At 33.2% G+C, this 21,928-nt stretch overlaps 1 protein-coding gene and 1 pseudogene across 1 annotated transcript; one reads left to right on the top strand and one right to left on the bottom strand.

Annotated features, from left to right (window-relative positions):
* Positions 1 to 14,440: 14,440 nt before the first annotated feature.
* On the top strand, positions 14,441 to 19,441 carry LOC145585906 (membrane magnesium transporter-like). Its single transcript, XM_081642612.1, has 4 exons — positions 14,441 to 14,596; positions 14,688 to 14,740; positions 14,852 to 14,952; positions 19,042 to 19,441. The coding sequence occupies exons 1-4, from the start codon at positions 14,524 to 14,526 to the stop codon at positions 19,133 to 19,135; spliced, it is 321 nt and encodes a 106-aa protein (XP_081498738.1). The 5' UTR covers positions 14,441 to 14,523; the 3' UTR covers positions 19,136 to 19,441.
* A 658-nt stretch (positions 19,442 to 20,099) lies between these two features.
* On the bottom strand, positions 20,100 to 21,530 carry LOC145585905 (transcription initiation factor TFIID subunit 8 pseudogene; annotated as a pseudogene).
* Positions 21,531 to 21,928: the final 398 nt, after the last annotated feature.

The raw sequence follows: 21,928 nt of genomic DNA, 5'->3' as shown, positions 1-21,928 counted from the left end.
TGTTTGTGCTTGTTTTTGGTCATATTTTCTCTTACTTGTATAAACGGATATTTGTTTATCTTTCAGATGATGGGGGTTACTGACAAGGATAAAGCGAATATGGTAGGAAATTAAAGGCTCCAAAACCACATGTTGAGATGGTTGAGAGAGCCTTTGATCGCATCAACGATAAGATTGACAAGTGGGGTGAAGCCGTGAATCAGATGTGGAGGCTGATATCTAATTTTTTGGCAGAGTATCATCCAGTGACTAGTGAAGAAGATAAGAGGAAAAAGAGGAGAGCAAAATCTGAAGAAGAAGATGAGGAGGAGAGCAGTGATTATGAGGATGATGAGGACTCTGGCACTGGTGATTATGCAGACAGTGAACAAGAGGTTCAACCTTCAAAGAAAAAGAAAGTGGTTGAAGAAAAAGAAGAAGAACAAGAAGATGTGAACAAAAAGAAAGGGACGGTGAAGAAGAAGATCATTTTTGAGGAAGGTGAAAAGGAACCAAAGAAAAAACAGAAGGGGTTGAAAGAGAAGGAAGTTGAAATTGTGACAGTTGAAAAAAAAAAAGGCAAAGGACAAGGCAGTTGAAACTGAAGTTTCAACCAAAAAAACCAAAGGAAAGGAAAGGGTGAGTGAAGAAAAAACATAAAGTGAGAAAAAGGAGGAGAGTGGTGAGGAAAAGGAAGAGAGTGATGAAGAGGGTGGTGGCAGTGAAAAGGAGGTCACGGAGGACGTTGATTCAAGCGTCAAATTGGTGATTTCGCGGCTTTCATCATCGGTCGAAGAACCAACTCCTGAAGCTCCTAAAGCTCCTGCTGCTGCTGAGGGTGAAGAATCAACTCTTGATGTTCCTGCTGATGGTGCGGAGGAAAAACCAAGTCCTCAAGCTGCTGCTGATGCTGCTACAAATGAGGGTGTGCCTGAAGACCCTACTGCAGATGTGGTTGCGCCTGAAGACCCTACTGCAAATGTGGGCAGCGCAAGTGAGCTTCAGCCTGAAGGTGGGTCCTCAACCACTGAAAACAAGGACCAAGAGACTGACATGTGATTGGCATTAACAAATCCTAGTTCTGAACATTACCTATTTCGTATTTCTTATGTGTTATTTCGATTAATATTTTGGACAAGTTTGTTGTGTAGTATGCTGACATGAACAAGGTAGTATTACTTAGTTTATAATTTTAATATAATGTAGTATTTGTAATAGAATACAGTTAGATGGTGTTTTATAAATATGTTTAGAAAAAAATGCAACTTAGTTAAAAAAATGCCTATTTTTGCAGTATATGTTTTGGCCATAATAAAAGTTGGTCATTACATAATGCTTGGGACTCATTTAGAATAATGATTAGGGAAAAGCCTATTTTGCAGTATATGTTTTGGCCATAATAAAAGTTGGTCATTACATAATGCTTGGGACTCATTTACAATAATGATTAGGGAAAAGCCTATTTTGCAGTATATGTTTTGGCCATAATAAAAGTTGGTCATTACATAATGCTTGGGATTCATTTAGAATAATGATTAGGGAAAAGCCTTTTTTTGCATTATCATTAATCACATTAGGTGAAAACCTATTTGGGCATAATTTACAATTAGGGAAAAGTCTATTGTTGCATCATCGTTAATCACTGTATTTTCATTAACGCCATTGTAAAGTGCTCAATTATCAATGTATTTTACAATTAGGGAAAAGCCTATTTTTACATTATCATTAATTAATCACATACCCTTTTTATGTGAATACGTTTTATTAATTTCATTATTAATGTATCTGTAAAAATGGAGTACATGATTTGGCCAGAATAAAAGTTGGCCATTACATATGTTACTATTGATCTCTAAAGATAAAACACTATTTTTGTAATATCATTAATTGCATTAGGTAAAAACCTATTCAAAATACATGTTACTATTGATCTCTAAAGTTGTTTACAGAAATGCTATGGAACTCGTTTATAATTTCTTTTGTTGTTATTTCTTTTGGCTTTGGAGTCAGCACTTTGATATCAGGGCTTCTAACTTTATCTTTTGTCTTTTTGTCCTTCGCTTTTTCTTCATCCTCTTTAAGATCTTGGAGTGTTTCCAGACCAGGTGGAAATTGAGGCTCGGTAAAACGGATATTTCTTATGTCGAATGATTCAACATCGAAGCCAGCGAAGTGTTTTTCCTCTACTTCTTCGCCTTCTTCGCCTTCTTCATTAACTTGTAGCTTTCTCTTAGTTGTTGAGATATGTGAGCTAACCATCAACTCGCCATCAGGGCTTAGGAAAGGAGAATACGAACGATTTCCATGCGGAGTTTTACCAACAGTGTCTCCTTCTCCGTCAGTCCTACAATCAGTTGATTCTGGAACCTTGGTTGAACTCTGTGACATACTAGCAGCAACATCGGCAGCGAGTTTAGCCAATGTCAACTCTATGTTTGATAGTTTGCAGTGAATATCAGTTATTTCTTTCTCCATTGTCTTACTTTTCTGCAACGATAAATCAATTCCAGAGATCATGAGTAATTTAAAAATGGAATTATACCATTATCAATGAATTTAATTAGCTTAAAACATAAACCCTATATAGACGAAATCAATGTTCATAAATAATTCCTTCAAAAAAATAAAAAGTTGTTCATCATACGCATAAAAAAAAAATTTAATTTAATTTTAAATATTGGTTAAAATACATAGCAAAAAACAAATTCAATTTCGAGTATACTTACATTGGGTTTAGCTTTTTTCACCATGATTTGAATAACAAAAATAATTGTGCAAACTGTGAAACAAATTTGGTTGAAAAGGATATGCGAGGATGATAAAGATGTGAAGCAAAAAACCCTAACGCTGTTGTTTGTAAAGATTTTTTAAAATTTAAAAGATAAAAATCATTTAAATTTTAGAGATAATAAACTAGGAAAATATCCTATGTAGAATAACTGATTACCAATATTTAATCTATTCAAAATTTAAAAAGATATAAATTTAGGAAAAGATCATAATTAGAATAAGTGATTTCCAATATTAAAATGCAATTTCTAAACTTAAAATATATCGATTCCATAATTTTTGTTTACTGATTAGTTCGAATAAATGTCTAGGTTCATCGTATTATAAATTTACATCGAAGTAAATTCTGTTATAATAATTGGAAATGTCCAATGTTACGTTTGGTCATTATCTGTTTACAATTATTAAAATTCAATTAAGGCTATGTCATATTCAAATTTGGGTCAATACCTTAATCACAAACAGTGTTTATAATTCGATCTTCGATTTTTTGGATCAAACAAAGTTGTGAGAAAAAATGTGTTACGGTTTCTTCTCAGATTTTCATGACGAACATATATTACCTCAAAATTTAAAATTTTTTTATTTCTTATACCTTGAATCGCTATTTTCGAATCCGATGCTTCACTTTGTACAATTAAAATATGTTATTCAAAGATTAAGAACCCACCCACAGGATGAAAAAACCGATTATATGTACCATAAAGTTGCGCAATGGCTGTATAAAATTGGCCTATTTTTTCGGTCTCCATTGATGCGCGATTGAAATTAAGGTACATTGAACATAAAATCGTAGTTGATTTCATTATTTGATGAAAAATTTGGAAGAACTAGGAAGAACATTGATGAACATCGATGAACGACGAAGAACAAATTTTCGATTTTTTTTTTTTTAAATCTTAATTTTAGATTTTATTAAAATTAGATTTAGATAAAATTAATTCGAAAATTAAAATAATATTTTCAGAAATTCATTAATTGAATTATGGAAAATAAGAAAATGAATTAAAAAAACAGAAAATACCTTGAATACCCTTAAATAAAGTTTGACCAAGCTAAAAAAATAAATCAAAAATCAGCCAATGAGATTTAAGTATACCTATAGTCATATCTAAGATGATCATAGTAGAAACATCCAAATATTTTGGGTAGAGATAATATTTCGTACAAAAAAAAAAAGCACTCTTAAATTTAATATGTGATAATAAATTTGCAGGTAAATGCATAAGTACATATAAAAGTTACACGTCGTAACACATCCTTTATACTACGTATATAATTTTTTACAATTTACGATGTATCTTTTATATTGTGCGTGGTTTTTACTTCTCAATCAACAATCATCCATAGTAGATAGATATTTGATCTTGTAGCTAAATTTGACGAATAATGACAGTTTATGATATGCCAATAAGGTTCCAATTCCACATTTCTATAGTAGAATTATTGGTATTCATTTCATTAATCAAATAAATTAAGTGTAGGACAAAATTGATCAGATAGTAACCCCAAAACCCCACTAAATTTGACTATCTATCAACATAAAAAAATACTCTGGTTGTACTCTAATCTTACTCCCTAGTACTCTAAATCTAAATATGCAAGGAGTATATAGGAACAGCGTAAAAATGTACTGTATTCTCTATACTTGTATTAAGGTTTTACTTCATTATATAACTGTCCTAGCTAGCTACTATTATAACTATGATAGCCTAATTATGTATAACGACAATAATAAAACTTGCTTGTTAGTTTCTCCTTGTTTATTTATTGGGTGAGAAAGACAATATCTCAAATATAATATGCAGTATATCTTATTTTAGTGTTCTTCGCCAATGCCCACTACAGTTTGTCCAGTGCTCTGTCACCCTAAATTAAGGATGTTCATCTATTTTGTTGAGTTTAATTTATTTTGGATATTAATAATTATTATCAGTTTCTTAAGTTGTTGTTTTATTTATTTATTTATTTATTTATTTTTAATAAATGGGACCAAATTACTACGAGTAATATGATAGACAGCCATGCTAAAAATTGAGCTATAACAAGTTATGAGTTATGAATTATGATGAGTTTAATAAACTCAAATATTGAGCAAGGAGTATACAGAGTAACAAAATAAGTCCATAGCACAATATATTTGCTACTTGAATTATTTGAGTAGCCTTCGTTTTCATGTGGATCTTACCCTCTTATATTGAAATTGGTACATCCTTTAAATAATATTATCATCTAAAATTCTCATCATTTATCTCCAATCGATCAAGAACCCATATTCTACCGACAGAAAAATGTTATTTGTCCTTTATATTTTAGATTTAAAGACAAATGTTCAATACATGTTTTTTCAAGCATACACGTAAATGTAATCACTTGTAAAAACTGGACGATTTATCATCAAATTTTATAATAAGTATAGCTTCATGGTCTTCATCACTACAAATGCGTGTAATATAAGTCATTAAAATCCAGAAATTAAAACCCCATCATTAAATAAACTCCGATTTGTAGTAGGATATTGTTTACAACATTCTATTTAAAATTAAATAAATTAATTAATGACCAACGTGACTCATGCACTGTTGAACTAATAGTCTTACATCCAAAAAAAACATAAACTTGCAAGGCCAACACTTTTCTTTATTAATTTTGGTTTTTGGTGGGAGTTTATACCGTTTGGCAACGTATGGAAATACAATTAGTTCACCTATGTAAGTCCAATGAACTTGTCTCGCTAGGACGGTTTGGATTGATAGGCACTTGTTGCATTTATATTAATTCAAATGTCTTTTTCACATTAGGATAACCATTATCTTTGTATTATTATTAGATTTATTTCTTTAATACGGAATACTTGAATTTCTTTAATATACCCTATTTTTATTTGAGGACATTTGGACAATTAAATGTATTTTCCCTTCACACTATACAAATTAACTAACAATCAATGCACATTTTGCAACAAGTTTCTAATAAAAGATGACCTTTACTTTAAGTCTTTTAGATTAATGGATCCAAATCTTTAAGTTGAACTTTAAAGCCTACAATTACACCAATTTGTTGATCTTGGACTTGTTTTAAATTTTTTTGACTTTAATGCATGTAGAAGTATAACTACTAAACATAGTCCTTTTAGGTAAACCTTTTTGATAATCAATCATCATTTACGTGGGAATTTGAGGTGGAACTCATGTGTTCAAACAAATTTTTATGGGGGTTGAATCAAATTGATGATGGTGATATGTATGGTTTCGTATAGCACTGTCAAAACGGTTTGACAGTTCGGTTTCAGTTCGGTTTGAAATCGGTTCGGTATTTAATCGGGTCGGTTTGGAATCGGTTTAATTGTCTCACGGGTCGGTTTTGGTTCGGTTTAAATGGTTATCGGTTCGATTCGGTTTCGGTTTATTTTTAAGCGGTTTTCATTCGGTTCGGGTTGTAAACAGTCCGAGTAGTAAACGGTTCGGTGCAAACGGATTGCGGTTTGTTAACGGTGCGGTGTAAACGGTTTTTATCCCAGTTCAAACAGTTTCGGGTTGGAAACGGTTTCGGGTTAAAAACACTTCGGTTCTTTTTTGGTTCAGTTTATAACTGGTACGGTTCTTTTTGGGTTCAGTTTATAACTGGTTTGGTTCTTTTTCAGTTCAGTTTATAACTGGTTCGGTTCTTCGATGGTTTAACCACTTTAACGTTATATATATCGGTTCCATTTCAAGTTTACTAAATTACGGTTCGGGTCGGTTTTTGGTTTTAAAAAATAAATTGTTTATCAAGTTGTTTGGATTCGGGCAGTTAAATGGTTTTAGTTTGAAATTTGATAGTACTTGCTAACCTTTTGCGTTCACAAGTTTTATATAAAGTCGCGAATCATTTCATATTTAGGCATCATATTATAAACAAATTCTCATTGATTTTATAGATACATATTATGTTCTGTTTCAAGTTTAGTCATACTAATCTTACTAGTTATATTCCCGTCAAAAAAAAAAGTTTGTAAACGGTTTGATTTAATTATATTCCCGTCAAAAAAAATCCATTTAATTATATAAAAAGTTTGTAAACGGTTCGATTTAGAAGCGGTTTGGTTCATAAACGGTTCGGTTTATAACCAATTCGGTTTACAATCAGTTCGGTTTTTAAATGGTTCGGTGCAAACGGGTAGCAGTTTGCTAACAGTTCGGTGTAAGCGGTTTTTTTGCCAGTTTAAACGGTTTCGGGTTGGAACCGGTTTCGGGTTAGATACGGTTCGGTTCTTTTTTCGGTTCGGTTTTCTTTCAGTTCGGTTTATATTTGGTTCGGTTTGTTAACGGGTTCGGTTCTTATACGGTTTAACATTATTCGGGTCGATTCGGTTTCGGGTTTACTAAAATATGGTTCGGGTCGGTTTTCGGTTTCAAAAAAATCGATTTTTAATCGGTTCGGTTCTCATTTGGGTCGGTCGGTTTCGGGCAGTTAAACGGTTTCGGTTTGAAATTTGACAGCACTAGTTTCGTACCATATAAGTCAAGGGACCACGTAGAAAATTTTGTAATTGTTTCTCTTTAATTAAATTGTATGTTAGGGAAAAGTGTGAACCATTTCCAACATTAGGATTGTTTACTAGGGGACAAAGGCATTTGTTTTTCTATAGATTATTTATTAAGTGCTTTCATACCTAAGCTATTTTCAATTGTAGTATTCTTGCTATTAAATAAGTTTAGATTACGGTTAGTTAGGTCATAAGTGTATGCATCACATATATGGCCATCCTAATTATAGTGTCCTAAAAAGTTACTTCGTGTAAGGGTAGCTAGGTTGGTAGATGATCATGATATATAATATGTAGTGTAAGAAAATAATCAAAAACCATCCTTATTAACCCTTCAAATTAACATGTTTTGCAACTCCCTCTTACGATTGTAGTTGATCTCAACTTTCATTTGAGTATGTGGATGATTTTGCCCAAGAGCCATTTGCCGCAAGTAATTGATTCTAGCTTCTAATATTAGTTACCTTCAAAAGAGGGAACACAAAACGTTAAAACTTCTATGCATGCAGTATTTATTGCTACTGCTATAGTGCTACCATATGTCCATACTAGTCGGTAAATGTTAAGTAATATATCATATGAAACAAAGAAAATATTAGAAGACCTTTTCTCACGAAGAGAAACAAATATAGTCGTGGATGGAAGTATATATAAACAAAGGTTGTATACATTATAAATATAGTAATGGTGAGAACATACATATACTGTTACTGTATGTACCTTAACAAAATAACACAGATACATACAGTAGAGTTAAAAATACTATATGTGTAATATGTATGTATGTAGGGCATTGGGCGGGCCTTATTGTGATTAATGGTGGCCTCCTTTGTCTACAATTCAATAAAGCGTGGTACTTGTCCCACTTACTCCTACACCAGGTTCCTCCTGTGGGGAGCATTTTTAATTTTCCCACTTACGTAGCACTGTATTTATTTTTCATCCTTCTTTTCTACGAGTACGCCAACTTCTATTTCATAAACTAATCATTATACCATCAGTTAATTAAGATAAATTAATTATACTCCGTAATGACTAATTTAAGACCTATAGGGCAAATTCCATCAACCATAGAGCACTCTTATATATATGCTTCTGGGTGTATACAAAACTACGTGGTTCGATCGACCTACAAAAGCATTCAAGGAGAAAGACAAAATTGAAATGAAATTTCACCAGATTGTATAGGCCGGTTTAATAATAATAATCCGATGAATAAGTTTAAGGGAGGATTTTCATTTGGATCCACCAGAATGATTACTAATATAAGAAGACCGTAAATCATGATGATCATGCAGATTGTCTGGTATAGCTAAATCTAGCTGTGTTCAATAATTCTGTCTACAACAAATAAACCATCATAATATTTATCTATGATTATAATTTGTACAACCCATACGTGTGCGGTGTGCCTCTTTAAGCTAAGCTAGCTTCTCTTTTAACCAAATTTTCATTATTATTCCATCTCAATGTTTCATACTCCTAGCTAGTATTCTACCATATTCTACCAATTACCAATATTTATCTATGCTTGTATGTTATTATAAAAATGAAGTCATTAGAGAATTAATTGCCTAGCGACCACAAATCAAATGCATTATATATGTAGGATGACTTTTCAATGACTACAATAAAAATGTAGCCATTGTAACTGCTTTCAATCTTGACCTTCAAAATTTATGGATTAATCTAGTCCGTTCATGTAATTGTTTGACATAAAAATATAGCAAAAAAAAAAAAAGTTTGTTTTAAACTTCATTTATGATTTCTCTGCCTCCAAAATAAAGGACATCTCCATCGATCAAACACGGTTGATTATATAATTAAGGATTAAATTTAACAAGGGACAATTACATTTTTTTTTTCCCCACCAAAATTAAGCATTCATCATCATCATGCTTTATAAAAAAAATCGCCCAACTCCCATTATTCCATGAAGTACATGTAAGGAATTGTAATCTATTTTAATTTAAAAAAATAATTTTAAAAAAAAAAAGAAGTCGCAAATGATAAATCATAAATCCACCATAACCAGATCCTATTCGTAATTTTTTTTTTCCTACTAAATTCTTGAACAAGATGGGATTGCTAAGCAGAAGGAAGCAAAGCAGAGTAATATTGAAGGATAGAAACTGAAAAAACGTGGAGTAGTTTATTCTCTTTCTATTTTGTCAAAATATTCTTTTAAACAATAAAGTCATCCGAATAAAAGGTTTGGATTAGTCAAAGTTTTATGAATGGTTCAGATTTCATCTAATATAATGACTACAATTTTATTGTAGTCATTTGAAAACTATCCTATATATGTATATGCGTTCAATTATAAAAATGAGAAGATCATCAGACAGTTGTATACTTGCATGTATACATGGACAGTATTCGTATTCCATCTCATACTGCAACTAATTTAATCTTATTATATTTATATACATCAATCATCATATATACATGTCATTACATCAAAGGACCTGGACCCCTTAAATTATTTGATCACAATTATTATTTTGATTTATCACCCAACCTTTAATTTGCCTTTTATTTTATATGAATCCTCTGATCATTTTTATTCTCTCCATTATTTAGATATTTTCAACTTTATATCATCAATATTGAATTAGATGTATTCAGTATTTGACAGTATTAACTTTTTTATATATATTTCCACTATACCTATTGAAAAATAACAAACATTATTATGCTAATGCTGTGGTATTAATTTTTATATGGATGATAATGTGCTTCTATAAATAAAAAATGGCAGACAAAAAGACAGATACAAACTATAAAATTAAGAAGAAGAAGAAGAAAAAAAGTAAGTTATGGTTGAAATTAGTGGAAGAATTGAAGAGCTCCTTTCCTTGTCAAGATGATACCTTTTTGGTTGGGTGGGCGTACAATCCTTGTGCTTGTCGCAATCTTTGATATTTTATTACTTTTGCAATCCAGGCCCAATATTAAGACGAGTGGGCCATTCGAACCACTTCATGATCCAACATGGCCCAACTTATTCCGCTGGCAAAATTGATGCGTCGATACACCTAACCAGACCAATTACAAACATAAACCATTCATTGTTTTTATTTTAAGGATAAACCATAAATTTGCTTTTGCTAAGTTTATACTATTATGTTCTTTGGTCCAATTACAAGTTGTTTTCTTTGATGTGAATAAGCAAACTCTACTTTCAAAGGGAGCCTACTAGCTCCTTCCATTTTTGAAGATTAATTTGAACCGGTAATAAAAAATGAGAATTATAAGGTTATATTATCCGTATTGGCATATTAACAGTTAAAATGTCATAATTCAAAACAATGATGGTTTTAGGAAAAGAAAAAAGTAGTTAGCGAAGGAAGAAGCTAGGAAATTGAAGTGATGTGCCCACTAATAATAAGAGGAAAATATCAAGAATTAGCAATAGAAAATGAAATGCTATGACTTGGCCATTCATCGTAGATATCTTAGCACTCTACGTGGTCTAAATTGGTAGATGGTGGATGTGCCACGAGGAAGTTTATGTTGTTCATTTATGTTGTAACAAAAAAATAAATGAGTTGTTTAAAAAAAAAAAAACAAAAATAAATAAATAAATAAATGAGTTTTGCAAATGTTAACCAAGTTTTTTTTTTTTTAACATGGATATAGGGGACGACATTATATTAGGGGACCTTTGGATGCTCAACTTGTTATGATTAGTAAGTTATCATAATCCTCTATATTTTTTAATTATTGTGATTTGATTGTGACATTTACAATTTCATAATTGTAGTATTCGGAATTTGGAATTGAAATTGAAATTGGAATATAAACAAGAGCAATAGCACTCCATGAAATCTATACGATGGATGGATGTAACACATGAATATAAAAAAAACTTGTTCCACATGACATAACCTAACAAATTCCACATTAGACAAAATTCATATTCTAAATGTATGAAATTTCCAACCAGGCTTTATATGATCACTAGCTTCTACAAGTACATATGAATATATGATATGGTTCTCTGAAATTTGACAAATAATGGTGGCCCAAATATATATCTGAAAAGGATTTCACTTGAAAAAATTCCCTTTTTTTTCCTATTTGCAACCATTCTTTATTTATTCCTATTTTTTCCTGAGTTTGTGGACTAGAGTTCAGGATGGAGCATCTATATTTTTTTTGAGTTTTACTACATCCATTTCATATGTTTTGCAACTTTTGCCAAAAATAGATGCTACACATTATTTGCAACTAATGTTTTATTTTATTTTTAGGTTGTCATTTCTCTTTATCACTCTCCTCGTCAAATGCATTCTTATTTTTCTCTCTCTCTCTCTATCTTACACTCACAAACAAATTTTGCCTAGAAATTTGTGCACCCTTCAAAGTTGCAAATAATGTGAAACAGAGATAGTAAAAAGGATCATTTAACTTTACACTGCAGCCCTTACTTGGAGAAAGAATGGAGTATACTTAGGGCTTGTTCACTTCAACTTAATTTTAGTTCAGTTCAGCTCTAATTAGTTCAGTTCAGTTCAGCTTCTAATTTCCTTCTCTCATAAAATATTCATTTCAGCTCTATTTAGTTCAGTTCAGCTCCAATCAATTTAGTTCAATTCAGCTCAATTCAGTAAATATGAACAGGCCTTTAATATAGCAAAAGGTTAGACAAGGGGCTTGCAGTTGCAGCCTCGGAGTTGGGCAGACTAGTTAGGCCTATATATAAGCTATATCTCAAACTCAACCCAACGTAGTAAACTGGGCTAGATTTTGGGCTTAACCTTGGGCTGTATACACATATTTTAATATTCAAACTAAAAACAACCAGAATCCTGTTCTACATTCTGGTAGAGGATATGATACGGAGTATGAGTACACGATATTAAACCATGGCGGCCAGGATTAGAGGAGGTAGACAGATGACTAGTTTTGTTTAATTTGAGGGAGAAAGAGAATACAAGCTTTTTTTTATTTTTTTTGAAATAAGAGAATACAAGCTAAGCTATATGCAGACTATAAATAATTGTCAAAGTATGAAATGCATGTAAATTGATTTACTTGAAATGTTTGCATTAGGATTGGAAAATCTAGGCGTGCATAACTTTAAAAAGAGTTTTAAGTATTGAATGAAGGGTGATATATTTGCTACTCTCTTTTAATTTTTTGTCCAATGATTTCATTTTGACTATGGCTTGCATAACATATTCAAAAGTTAGTTACTCCTTATATAGCAGAAAGGGAGGCACATTTTGTCTCCCACTCATTCTTGATTCTCTCATATTTGAACTATATTACTATATTAGTTCATTTTAAGTAATGTTTCCAACCAATTCTATTTATAATAATCAAGAGTTAATATAAACAAGAGTATCATTAGAGGTTCAACAAAATCAACTATGTACAAAATTGCTATGAATAGTTAAGTTGTTGATTGAGTACCTAAAACATGGATAGATGTAGAGTTAGTTCATGAATTTATTAAAAAAAAAACAATTATTTTTATTACGGAGTAATATAAATTAATTAGCAATAAGTAAAAATTACACTAAATTAATACTCCCTCCGTCCCCAAAACTTCGACCCTTTTGGTATTCAATAAACAAAATTTCACCTGATTATATGAATTTTGTATTTTACTCCATTATACTTATGAATTACAAAGGCTAGAACTGGAAGGGGAGTTATAACCACTTGAGCTATCCCTTACTCTAAGGCGTATTTGTGATTTTTATGTATACTTAATTCCCCATTTAACTCCGTATAATAAATAGGAAAAATACACTTTAATAATCCCAACTATTGGCGATTTACCTAGAATAATCCCAACTAAGGTTTATTTTCTAACAGTCCCAACTTTGCCTCTTATTTTCTTTCAGCGGTCCCAATGACCGATAACCTGTTGAAAAGGTAATTTTTTTTTTTTTACAAATACCACGTGTCAACACATGATTAGTTTAGAATTTAAAAAATTAGAAAAAAAATCAGAAAATTTCATTAAGAATCAAACAATAAAAAAATAAAAAAATAAAAAAAAAACAGTAAATTTAAAAAAAAATCAGAAAATAAAAATACAATTAGAAAATTCATTAAAAAAATCAGAAAATATTTTTTTTTAAAAATCATAAAAGTAAAAAAAAAATCAGAAAATTAGAAAAAAAATATCAAAAAAGTAAAGAAAAAAGAAAAATCCCAAAACCCACCCAGTCACCCTCCCACCACCCCGTAACCCTAGCCAGCCACCCTCCTTCTCTTTCCCCGGCGGCGGCCAACCCCCATAACCCCCAACAAAGGCCGGCTGACACCCACTCATCCCGGAAACCACTCGGCTGGCCCAAAACCACCCCTCGTAACTACCCCCTCGCTATTCCCCAACCCCCAAAACCACCCCCTCCCTCTTCCCCGACCTCCAAAACAGCCCCTCCTCTTTTCCCCTATCGCCGAAATGGCCGGTTTTGATGGTAGGGGGAAGGAGAGGGGGTTGTTTCAAGGGTCGGGGAAGAGGAGGTGGTGGTTATGGGGGTCGGAGAATAGTGAGAGGGGTGGTTTCGGGGGGTGATTTTGGGTCGATCGGATGGTTTTCGAGCTGGGTGGATGTCGGCCGGCCATTTTAAGAGGTTATGGGGGTTGGCCGCTGGCGTGGAATAGGGATGGGGGTGGCTGGCTAGGGTTATGGGGTGGTGGGAGGGGTGGGTTTTGGGTGTTTTTTTTTATGTTTCTTTAAATTTTTTTAATCTTTATTAATTTTTTGAAATTTTTTTAATTGTCTGAATTTTTTTTGTAATTTTCGGTTTTTTTTTTTTTGAATTTCTAATTTTTTTTTTTTGAATTTTTTGTTTTTTTTTTCTATTTTTTTAACTATTTGATTTTTTTTTTTAATTTTCTGATTTTTTTTTTGTATTTTCTAATTATTTTAATGACATTTTCTATTTTTTGATTTTTTTTATTTATTTTGGACCAATCGTGTGTTGACATGTGGCATATGACCTGTTGTAACAGGTTGTTGACCCGTAGTTGATCGGTTGGGACTATTGGAAGAAAATAAGAGACAAAGTTGGGACTGTTAGAAAATAATCCTTAGTTGGGATTATTCTAGGTAAATCGCCAATAGTTGAAATTATTAAAGTGTATTTTTCTTAATAAATAAAGAAAAATAACAGAAGACAAAATCAGCGAAAAAACCTTGACAGTGGTGTTCCTCCTTCTCGATCAAGCGAACATCTGAGAAGGTGAAATCAGAAGAAAAGATGGGTTTAGGATTTACAGTGGGTCTTCTCGGAGTTCTTATTCTCTCTCATGCCGCCTACTCCACCATTCAATGTATTTTTCTCTCTCTTCTCTTCTCACTTTTTTCTAGGTTTTTCAGATGCAAACTCAACTCATCTCTTTGTGTTTCATTCGTTTTCGTCAGATAGAGGATTCTTGAAGATTACTGAGGACGAGTTTACTGGACCTCCTATTAATGTTAGTCCTTAATTTATTTCTAGATTTCATTTATGATTTAATTTGTTGATTGATCTGGAATTTTTAATTTGGGTTTGCTCTTTGATGATGATGATGATGATGATGATGCAGGTAGTATTTGAATTAATTCTAGGGTTTCTGTTGTGTATGTACGCTGGCCTAACTGTTCCTGGCAATTTCCACTCCATTCATCCAGCTTCTGAGGAAAACAGGTCCAAGTTTCTCCCTCTTTTTGTTGTTTTCAGTTTTAACCGTATACAATCTTTACGCCTTTGATAAGTATTTCGATCTATGTGTTCAAAATCTGTAATTGGACTAAATGCACTTCTAATTTTAATATTGTGAATATAGATTGCTAGATTGCATCAATTTTTATGTGAATTGTGCCTTTTGTTGCTGCTTCTGTTGTTTTAGGCGGATTTTATCATTATCTATTGTTTCTTTTCTAATTTTGAGAAACGATAGGGAATTGTACTAAATTCTCTATGTATTTATACTTAGTAGAGGTTTGGGATTTGATATGATTGCTAAGAGTGTGCTGTTTGTCCTTTCTTTCCCATTTTTTGGAGGAGAAAAGGATTTCGTGCTATCATAGTTGGAGTTGGGTAATATCAATTAGTCAATTGATATTACCCAACTTTAGTAATTGGAAGATTGAAGTAAATAGTGATAATTTCAAAATAGTGAAAACTCACCAAGCGTAGAAAAGGCCAAACTGTATTGAGACAAATGAAAAAGAAAAGTGGGCACATTGACTTAGTATGGAGAGAGTCGATGAAGGTTGAGACTTGAGATGAAATGACACAGTGGGTACTGGGTACCTTCTCATAATCAACCTGAATATCTATGTTTAACCTCAAGCCTTACCCGCGCTTCTCTAAATACCTGTATAAATTCTTTTACCAATTTGCCTTGTTTGATCCTTGATTATATGGATCAATCTAGCTTGAGAATCCCCCCCCCCCCCCCCCAATAAATAGATCTGTTAAGATACACTCTTCTAACTTCCAAGAGTATCACAATTATACCATTAGATTATGAGTAGGAACAGTATGCGAGTGTAGAGTGAAATGAGCACTTTCTATTTATATCCTTTATGATAGCACCAAATTGTGTAATAGTCCTGGTATACTTCCCAACATTCCCAAATAACCCATTGTGATCTTGAGACTTAAGTCCCAAGGGAATCTCTTTTGGCATTACTAGATTTCCCTTCATATTAGATCTATGAACTAGGTGGTTGGTTTGTTTTAATTCTATGGGATTATAGGAAAGTTTTAATCAAATCTATTCTTGTTGATACTCCTTGAAATGATTTAACTACAATTTGATAAAAGTTGGAAACCATTCATCTAACTTTCTCCAAGTGCAAAATTTAGGCCATATTGCTCAATTGGGTGACTGTTTCTTTCTTTCTTATAGCCATGCAACTAAAGCGTGCTTTCCATTCCATTGCTAAAATTCATCCCCATATCTTTCCACATATCCTCATATCCATTGCTAAGATCTTTATAACTAGCATTAGCCATGAGGCTTGGAATTTCTTTAGTGATCTCATAATTCACTACTATGGCTCTTCATATTTCACTGCTCTTAGGGTCTTAAAATGGTTATAAATTTGGAAATTCAACTTTTTGTCAATTGATGTACAAGTAATGTCCATTTTTGTTTGAGTATTAAGTTTTGGAAGGATTTTGTTTCATGTTGCCAGTTTGGTCGTAGGATATCTATGTTTAATTGGAATTTTAAGAATTATATTAGAAGAATAGAAGCTAAAAAATTATTTTAGTACAAAATTGAAATTTGAAATTGGTTGGTGTGTTTTTGAAGATGTTTGTGGGCAATCCCAAGTTTTTATTATTCTAGGATATTCTGAAAAGGAGTGTTGGTTTTTTTTTTTTTTTTTCTTTTTTGTTTTTGGTTTTGAAACTACTTTCAGACATTTAAAACCATCTTGCTTCCCAGAAGAAAAACACATTAAAATTAGGAACACCATTGTAATGTCATATTGAATATGCAGTAACAAAGGAAGTTTCATATTACCCTTTGGGATTCTAGTTTTCTATCCCTATTTATTAATAATGATAATGAAGAAGTTAAAGTTGTAAATTTCTAGTTTCCCCTAAGATGGCTGATGTGGGAGTGAAGGACAAAAGGAAGTGCAGTTATTCAGGACTATTTAGTTTATTGTATTGGCTATTTGGTGGCCATGTAGAGCTAATAATTGTACCGTGCTTCAAGGCACAGGCGCTACTATTGCTGTTGTATGAGCCAAGGCAAAGCCTAGGCATGGGGCATGGACACAAGGTAGGCGTGGCCGATGTACGTAAGACATGATTACAATTACAGTCATGGGCTAAGGCATGGTCTTAGACACTAAATAGGCCCCAAGGGACCCTCGTGAAGCACATTGGTGCTCAACCTAGCCATGTGAAATGTTCTCCACAGGCTAAATTTTTGACACAATATCGGGCTATTTTCTAAGATTTCAAATCATAATTTCGAAATTAAAGTGATGGTGGAGGGATGTTCCCCAAGGTCATAAAAGGTTATCTACAATCGTATAAGCGTAATAGTTTATTTGTTAAGAGGCAAATTGGACGTTTTCAACCACCCAAATAGTCTATTGGGGTACATGGAACTCACCTTGTCCTCTTTGTTTTCCGAGTTTGGAAAAGTTTAAAAACTGTCCAAAATTAAAGGGTAAATCCACGCTTTCGGACCAATTTCGGAATATATTTCCAAAATTAAAGTGGTATTGTATATTTGTAATTGTGCCATGATTCATGTTTTTGGAAACGTAAACTTGTTGAATTTTTTGTGTTGTGGTTTTTATATTAGCCGACCCAAAATCATTTTGGGACTAAGGCTTTCTTGTTGTTGGTATTGTTGTAGTGGTTTTAAATTTCCCTATTAAACTCATTCGAATATTAATCATTCTTGAATAATGAAAATGTAATTCTGAGACATGCATCCATGGCATTTTTTACAAGTCTTATAACATCTGGAACAAAAGCATTGAACACCTATTTGCACTATCTATACTCCAAGATCTCACTAAAAAGCCTAGACCACAAGAAATTTGCGCCCAGATCTATGGTTCATTTTTTGAAGCTTAAATCATGTCTGATGACTGAAGAATAACCATTAAGCTACTATTGTCTGTTTCATCATCCCTGGATCTTTTTATCTCTTGACTTTTAAGTGGCACCTGGTCTATCCTGTTATCTAGTTCTTCAGGATTCTTTTCTCATCATTGTTCAAGGCTGGAACCCCATGAGTCATCAGTTATGACTTATATCTATAGCTCTTATGTTGCTCTTAGTCTAGGTGTTTCCTTTGTCCAATAACTTTCAATTTTTAGCTTTTACTGTCTCTACTTAGTGGATAGACCAATATTACTTCTTTTGTCACCATTTGCCATTTAACTTAGGAAACCATTAAGTGAAGACTAGATGATGCAAAGTTTATAGGTTTATAGCTGCAGTGGGTAAGAGGTGTTATGGATAATGGGGAGTAAAGGGAAAGAAATAATGTAAGTGTGCACACATGGTGTTCCAGGTGATCATGATCAGGAACATGATACAGAGTAATAGTGTATAGGCAGAGAATCAAAGCTGGTAACTTTTCTATTCCAACCAATTTGCTGTCTGTGAGTAATTAGTGATGAGAGCATTAAAGGCATAAATGATACTCCGTATGTTGCAGTGTTTTCCGGGCAGGTGGGATGTCACCTCAACATACTTCTGTGTAGTATGCTTCTGGTGGTGATGATCTATAGAGGCATATATTTATCAGCTGATGACTGCTTGTGCTGAATGCTTTATGACGACAGTATGTAAATGTGATATTTCTTCAAAAATTCAATTCACTTGAACATTGTGTATGAAAAGTTCAGGATAATGTTAATCCCCATTTTTTCCTTTTGGTCCGTGGAATACAATACACAAACTTGTATATATCTTAGTTTGTAAATCAAGCTTGTCTGTCACCTTATTACTTTATTTGAAGATGCATTGATGTGTATGGTGTCCATTCATCAATGTCTTGTGAAAGAAGCCAATTGATTATATGTCATCCTGTTTCTTTTGCAAGATGTCATACTTTTTAATTTGGGTTCCTAATCTGTTTTCCTCTTTCTCTGCCCCTTTAATCTCCTACTCATCAGCTTTAAGTCTTAAACACCCGCCCCCCTCTTCTTTCCTTGGTTGTCTGATGCATTTGGTGTTCCACTGTTCTAGGATAAGGCTGATAGGTGTTTCAACTTCTACTGATATTAAGAAATTTGATTATGATTGCAGGATAGTTTCTTTACCTGAGAACTTGGACTTCATGATATTCAATCACCGAGGCAGAGTGGCTCTTTCAAATTCTGATATGAAGCTTAAAAAGTGAGGTTATTATTTGGAAGGACCTCAGTTCTTCCTTCAAGAAAGTTGGGACTGTGTTCAAGCTGGCATCTCGTTTTTACTTTCAATTTTTCTCTGGCTACGAGTGTTGTTCTCTTGAGTACTAGGAATATACTACTGCTGTAAAATGTAGTATTCTAACTACATCAGCCAAACGTTTTTGCTAGTATTACATTCTTACTGATCTTTATTTTGACTATCTTACTATGAGTTTTGTAGTAGTTCCTTTACTAGAATTGAGACCTTTATATAGTAAAGATATCACCTACTGGCCTCTTTTGTCATAACATTATAGTCGATACTGCTTGTGTTTATTGTCATGTAGACATGACACCACAAATCACTGGTCATTTGGTCAATTTAGGTCGCAATAGCCTTACTTTGTCATTCCCATGTTCAGAAATACTCTTTATCCAAAACTTGCAACAATCCTAAAACTTGGTTAAGGATAACAAATCTATATCTATACTTAGTATTTAAAAACTATAACCAAGAAACTAAGAAAGACACATGTCCTCATCCATTCTATTACACTTCTCAAACCATAGAGCCACATGTCATCTTACACTATTAATTTTTTATTGCACCATTTTTTTTTTAATTCTTTCATTAAATTTATACTTAATCTTTCATACACACTTTATCTCTTCATCTTCATCTCTCCCCTTAATTCAACCTTTTCCTATTCTCTCTTTAATTTTAGCCCTTCCACCTTCTATCTAAGCCTCTTTTTCTATTAAAGTTCCATAATTTTAATTTCTTTAATCATGTTTCCGATTACATATTATACCCTATAATGACTTACTGATATTTCTTCACTTATCTCTCAATACAATTTTATATGAATAACCCGTGCATTGCACGGGCCAGAAGGCTAGTTAACAATAGTAAGTAAACAAACTTAATTTTCATCAACACTATCTCAATTACAGTAATACAATTAATTAGCATTTTTGGTTACCAGGAAGTTACAAAGATGAGAGAAGACTCAATTTTCAAAGAATTGTAGTACAAGTGTCTCCAAAATTGTCCAAGGGAGAGAGAAAAATACTGCTACAATCTAAAAGCTAGAAAGATGATGTACCAATGTGTGAAATCACAATCACCCCACTCAGAAACTGGCCTGAACCTGAGGGTATTTCCTATACCTACAAAGAATCCAATTACAGAAATATCTAATTTACATCTGAGACACTTCTTGAGGATTATCCATTGAAGACTGCCTTAGAATGAATTCAGCTCTCCTTTTCTTGTCATCCTTATCATCATCCCTTCCCAACATTGTTGTCCTCTTTTCATTAACCTTGCTCCTAAGATGTATATCCAAATCCTCTACTAACATCTTCTTACCAGCCTTCAACTTGAAATTCACCACTGGCCTCCTTCTCACCGGAATCGAATTCGGAACCACTCTCTTATCTATCTCCATTGCATCCGTATCCAATCCTCCATCATCAGTATTCCCCTTGAGGGCATCAATGGCCGGAGCAAACGTCTCCTTCACCAACACATGCTTCCTCTCACGAACACCATTTTCATAGGCATTCTTCCCAGGTGGTGGTGGAGGCAATGGCGGGGCGAGGAACGGGTTATTCCCCATCGGAACTCCCATACTCCTCTCCCCATCATTAACATGAGGAGGGACTGACCCTGAAGGTCCAGCTAAACCATTGGATAACAAACGTTGCTGCAAATTCAACAAAGATCGCTCAGCCTTTCTTCTCTGTCTGGCTTGCTCCCCTTTACTAATCCGAGGATCCAACTTCTTTTGACTCCAAACAGGTGATTGAATATAAGTATGAGGATCTGGAAAAGCCGGCAACCAATCGGGTATATGCTTACTGCTCGGAGTTTCACCCATTTGCAAGAAGCTTGGAGTTTGCAATTTCCTTGAATTTTTCATGACAGGAACAGGAAACCTTGGAATTGGGTGTGCAAATGGGATTTCAATATCTTCAACAGAGCGCACAAAATCAGACATCTGATCAACAATATTATTCTCAGAAAACCCTTGCAAACCCTTAACAATGTCGAAAAGGTTGGATTCTGATCTACCAGCTAAATTAGCATAAAAAGAAGCAGATTTGCCTAAGTCGCAAATGAATCGAACCGCAATATCAGAAATTGCTTCCAAAGCAGATTGTTTGATGGCTTCAAAACCAACCCCTTCGCAAATCTGGCCAACTGCCATCTTCGAAACAGCTCGACCATAATCGTCAGGCTCGGCTCTTTCAATTGAGATTATTGCTCTTCTTTCTCTTATGCTGTTGTCATCTTCTTCTTCATTCTCTCTCTTAACCTTCTCACCTCCATCGCTCATATTTAATCGGGAAACCCTAATTTCTCAATTTTATTTTTCCAGAAAATTCAAGTCAAGGGTTTGGAATTTGAAGGAGGGCTCAGAACATGAAATAAACTCTCCTCTCCGGCATTATGGCATACTGGGAATATATGCCCTAAAACAGGGGTATAAATGTCTTTTACGTGATTATCTATCTATAGTAATATATAAAGAGAAAGGGCATCTTGGGTGATAAATTTGTCTTTTCCCAAAATCTCCTTCTCAATTCCCATATAAACTAATGCACATTAAAAAAATATATATCTATTTAAAAATAAATAAATACAGTTACTTTTTCTTAAAAAAAATAAAAATAAAAAACAGTTACCTACTCTATTGGATGTGCACGTATAAAAAATACAATTACCCCTTCACTCCTTCAACCCTTCACCTCTATTGTGCAAGTATAAAAAAAAAATCAGTTACCCCTTCTTTTCT

This window comes from Chenopodium album, chromosome 16 (genome assembly GCF_948465745.1).
Source record: "Chenopodium album chromosome 16, dcCheAlbu1.1, whole genome shotgun sequence".
Classification (NCBI taxonomy): Eukaryota; Viridiplantae; Streptophyta; class Magnoliopsida; order Caryophyllales; family Amaranthaceae; genus Chenopodium; species Chenopodium album.
The sequence above is the reverse complement of the archived record's forward strand: the minus strand, read 5'-3'. Positions and strand labels throughout refer to the sequence as shown.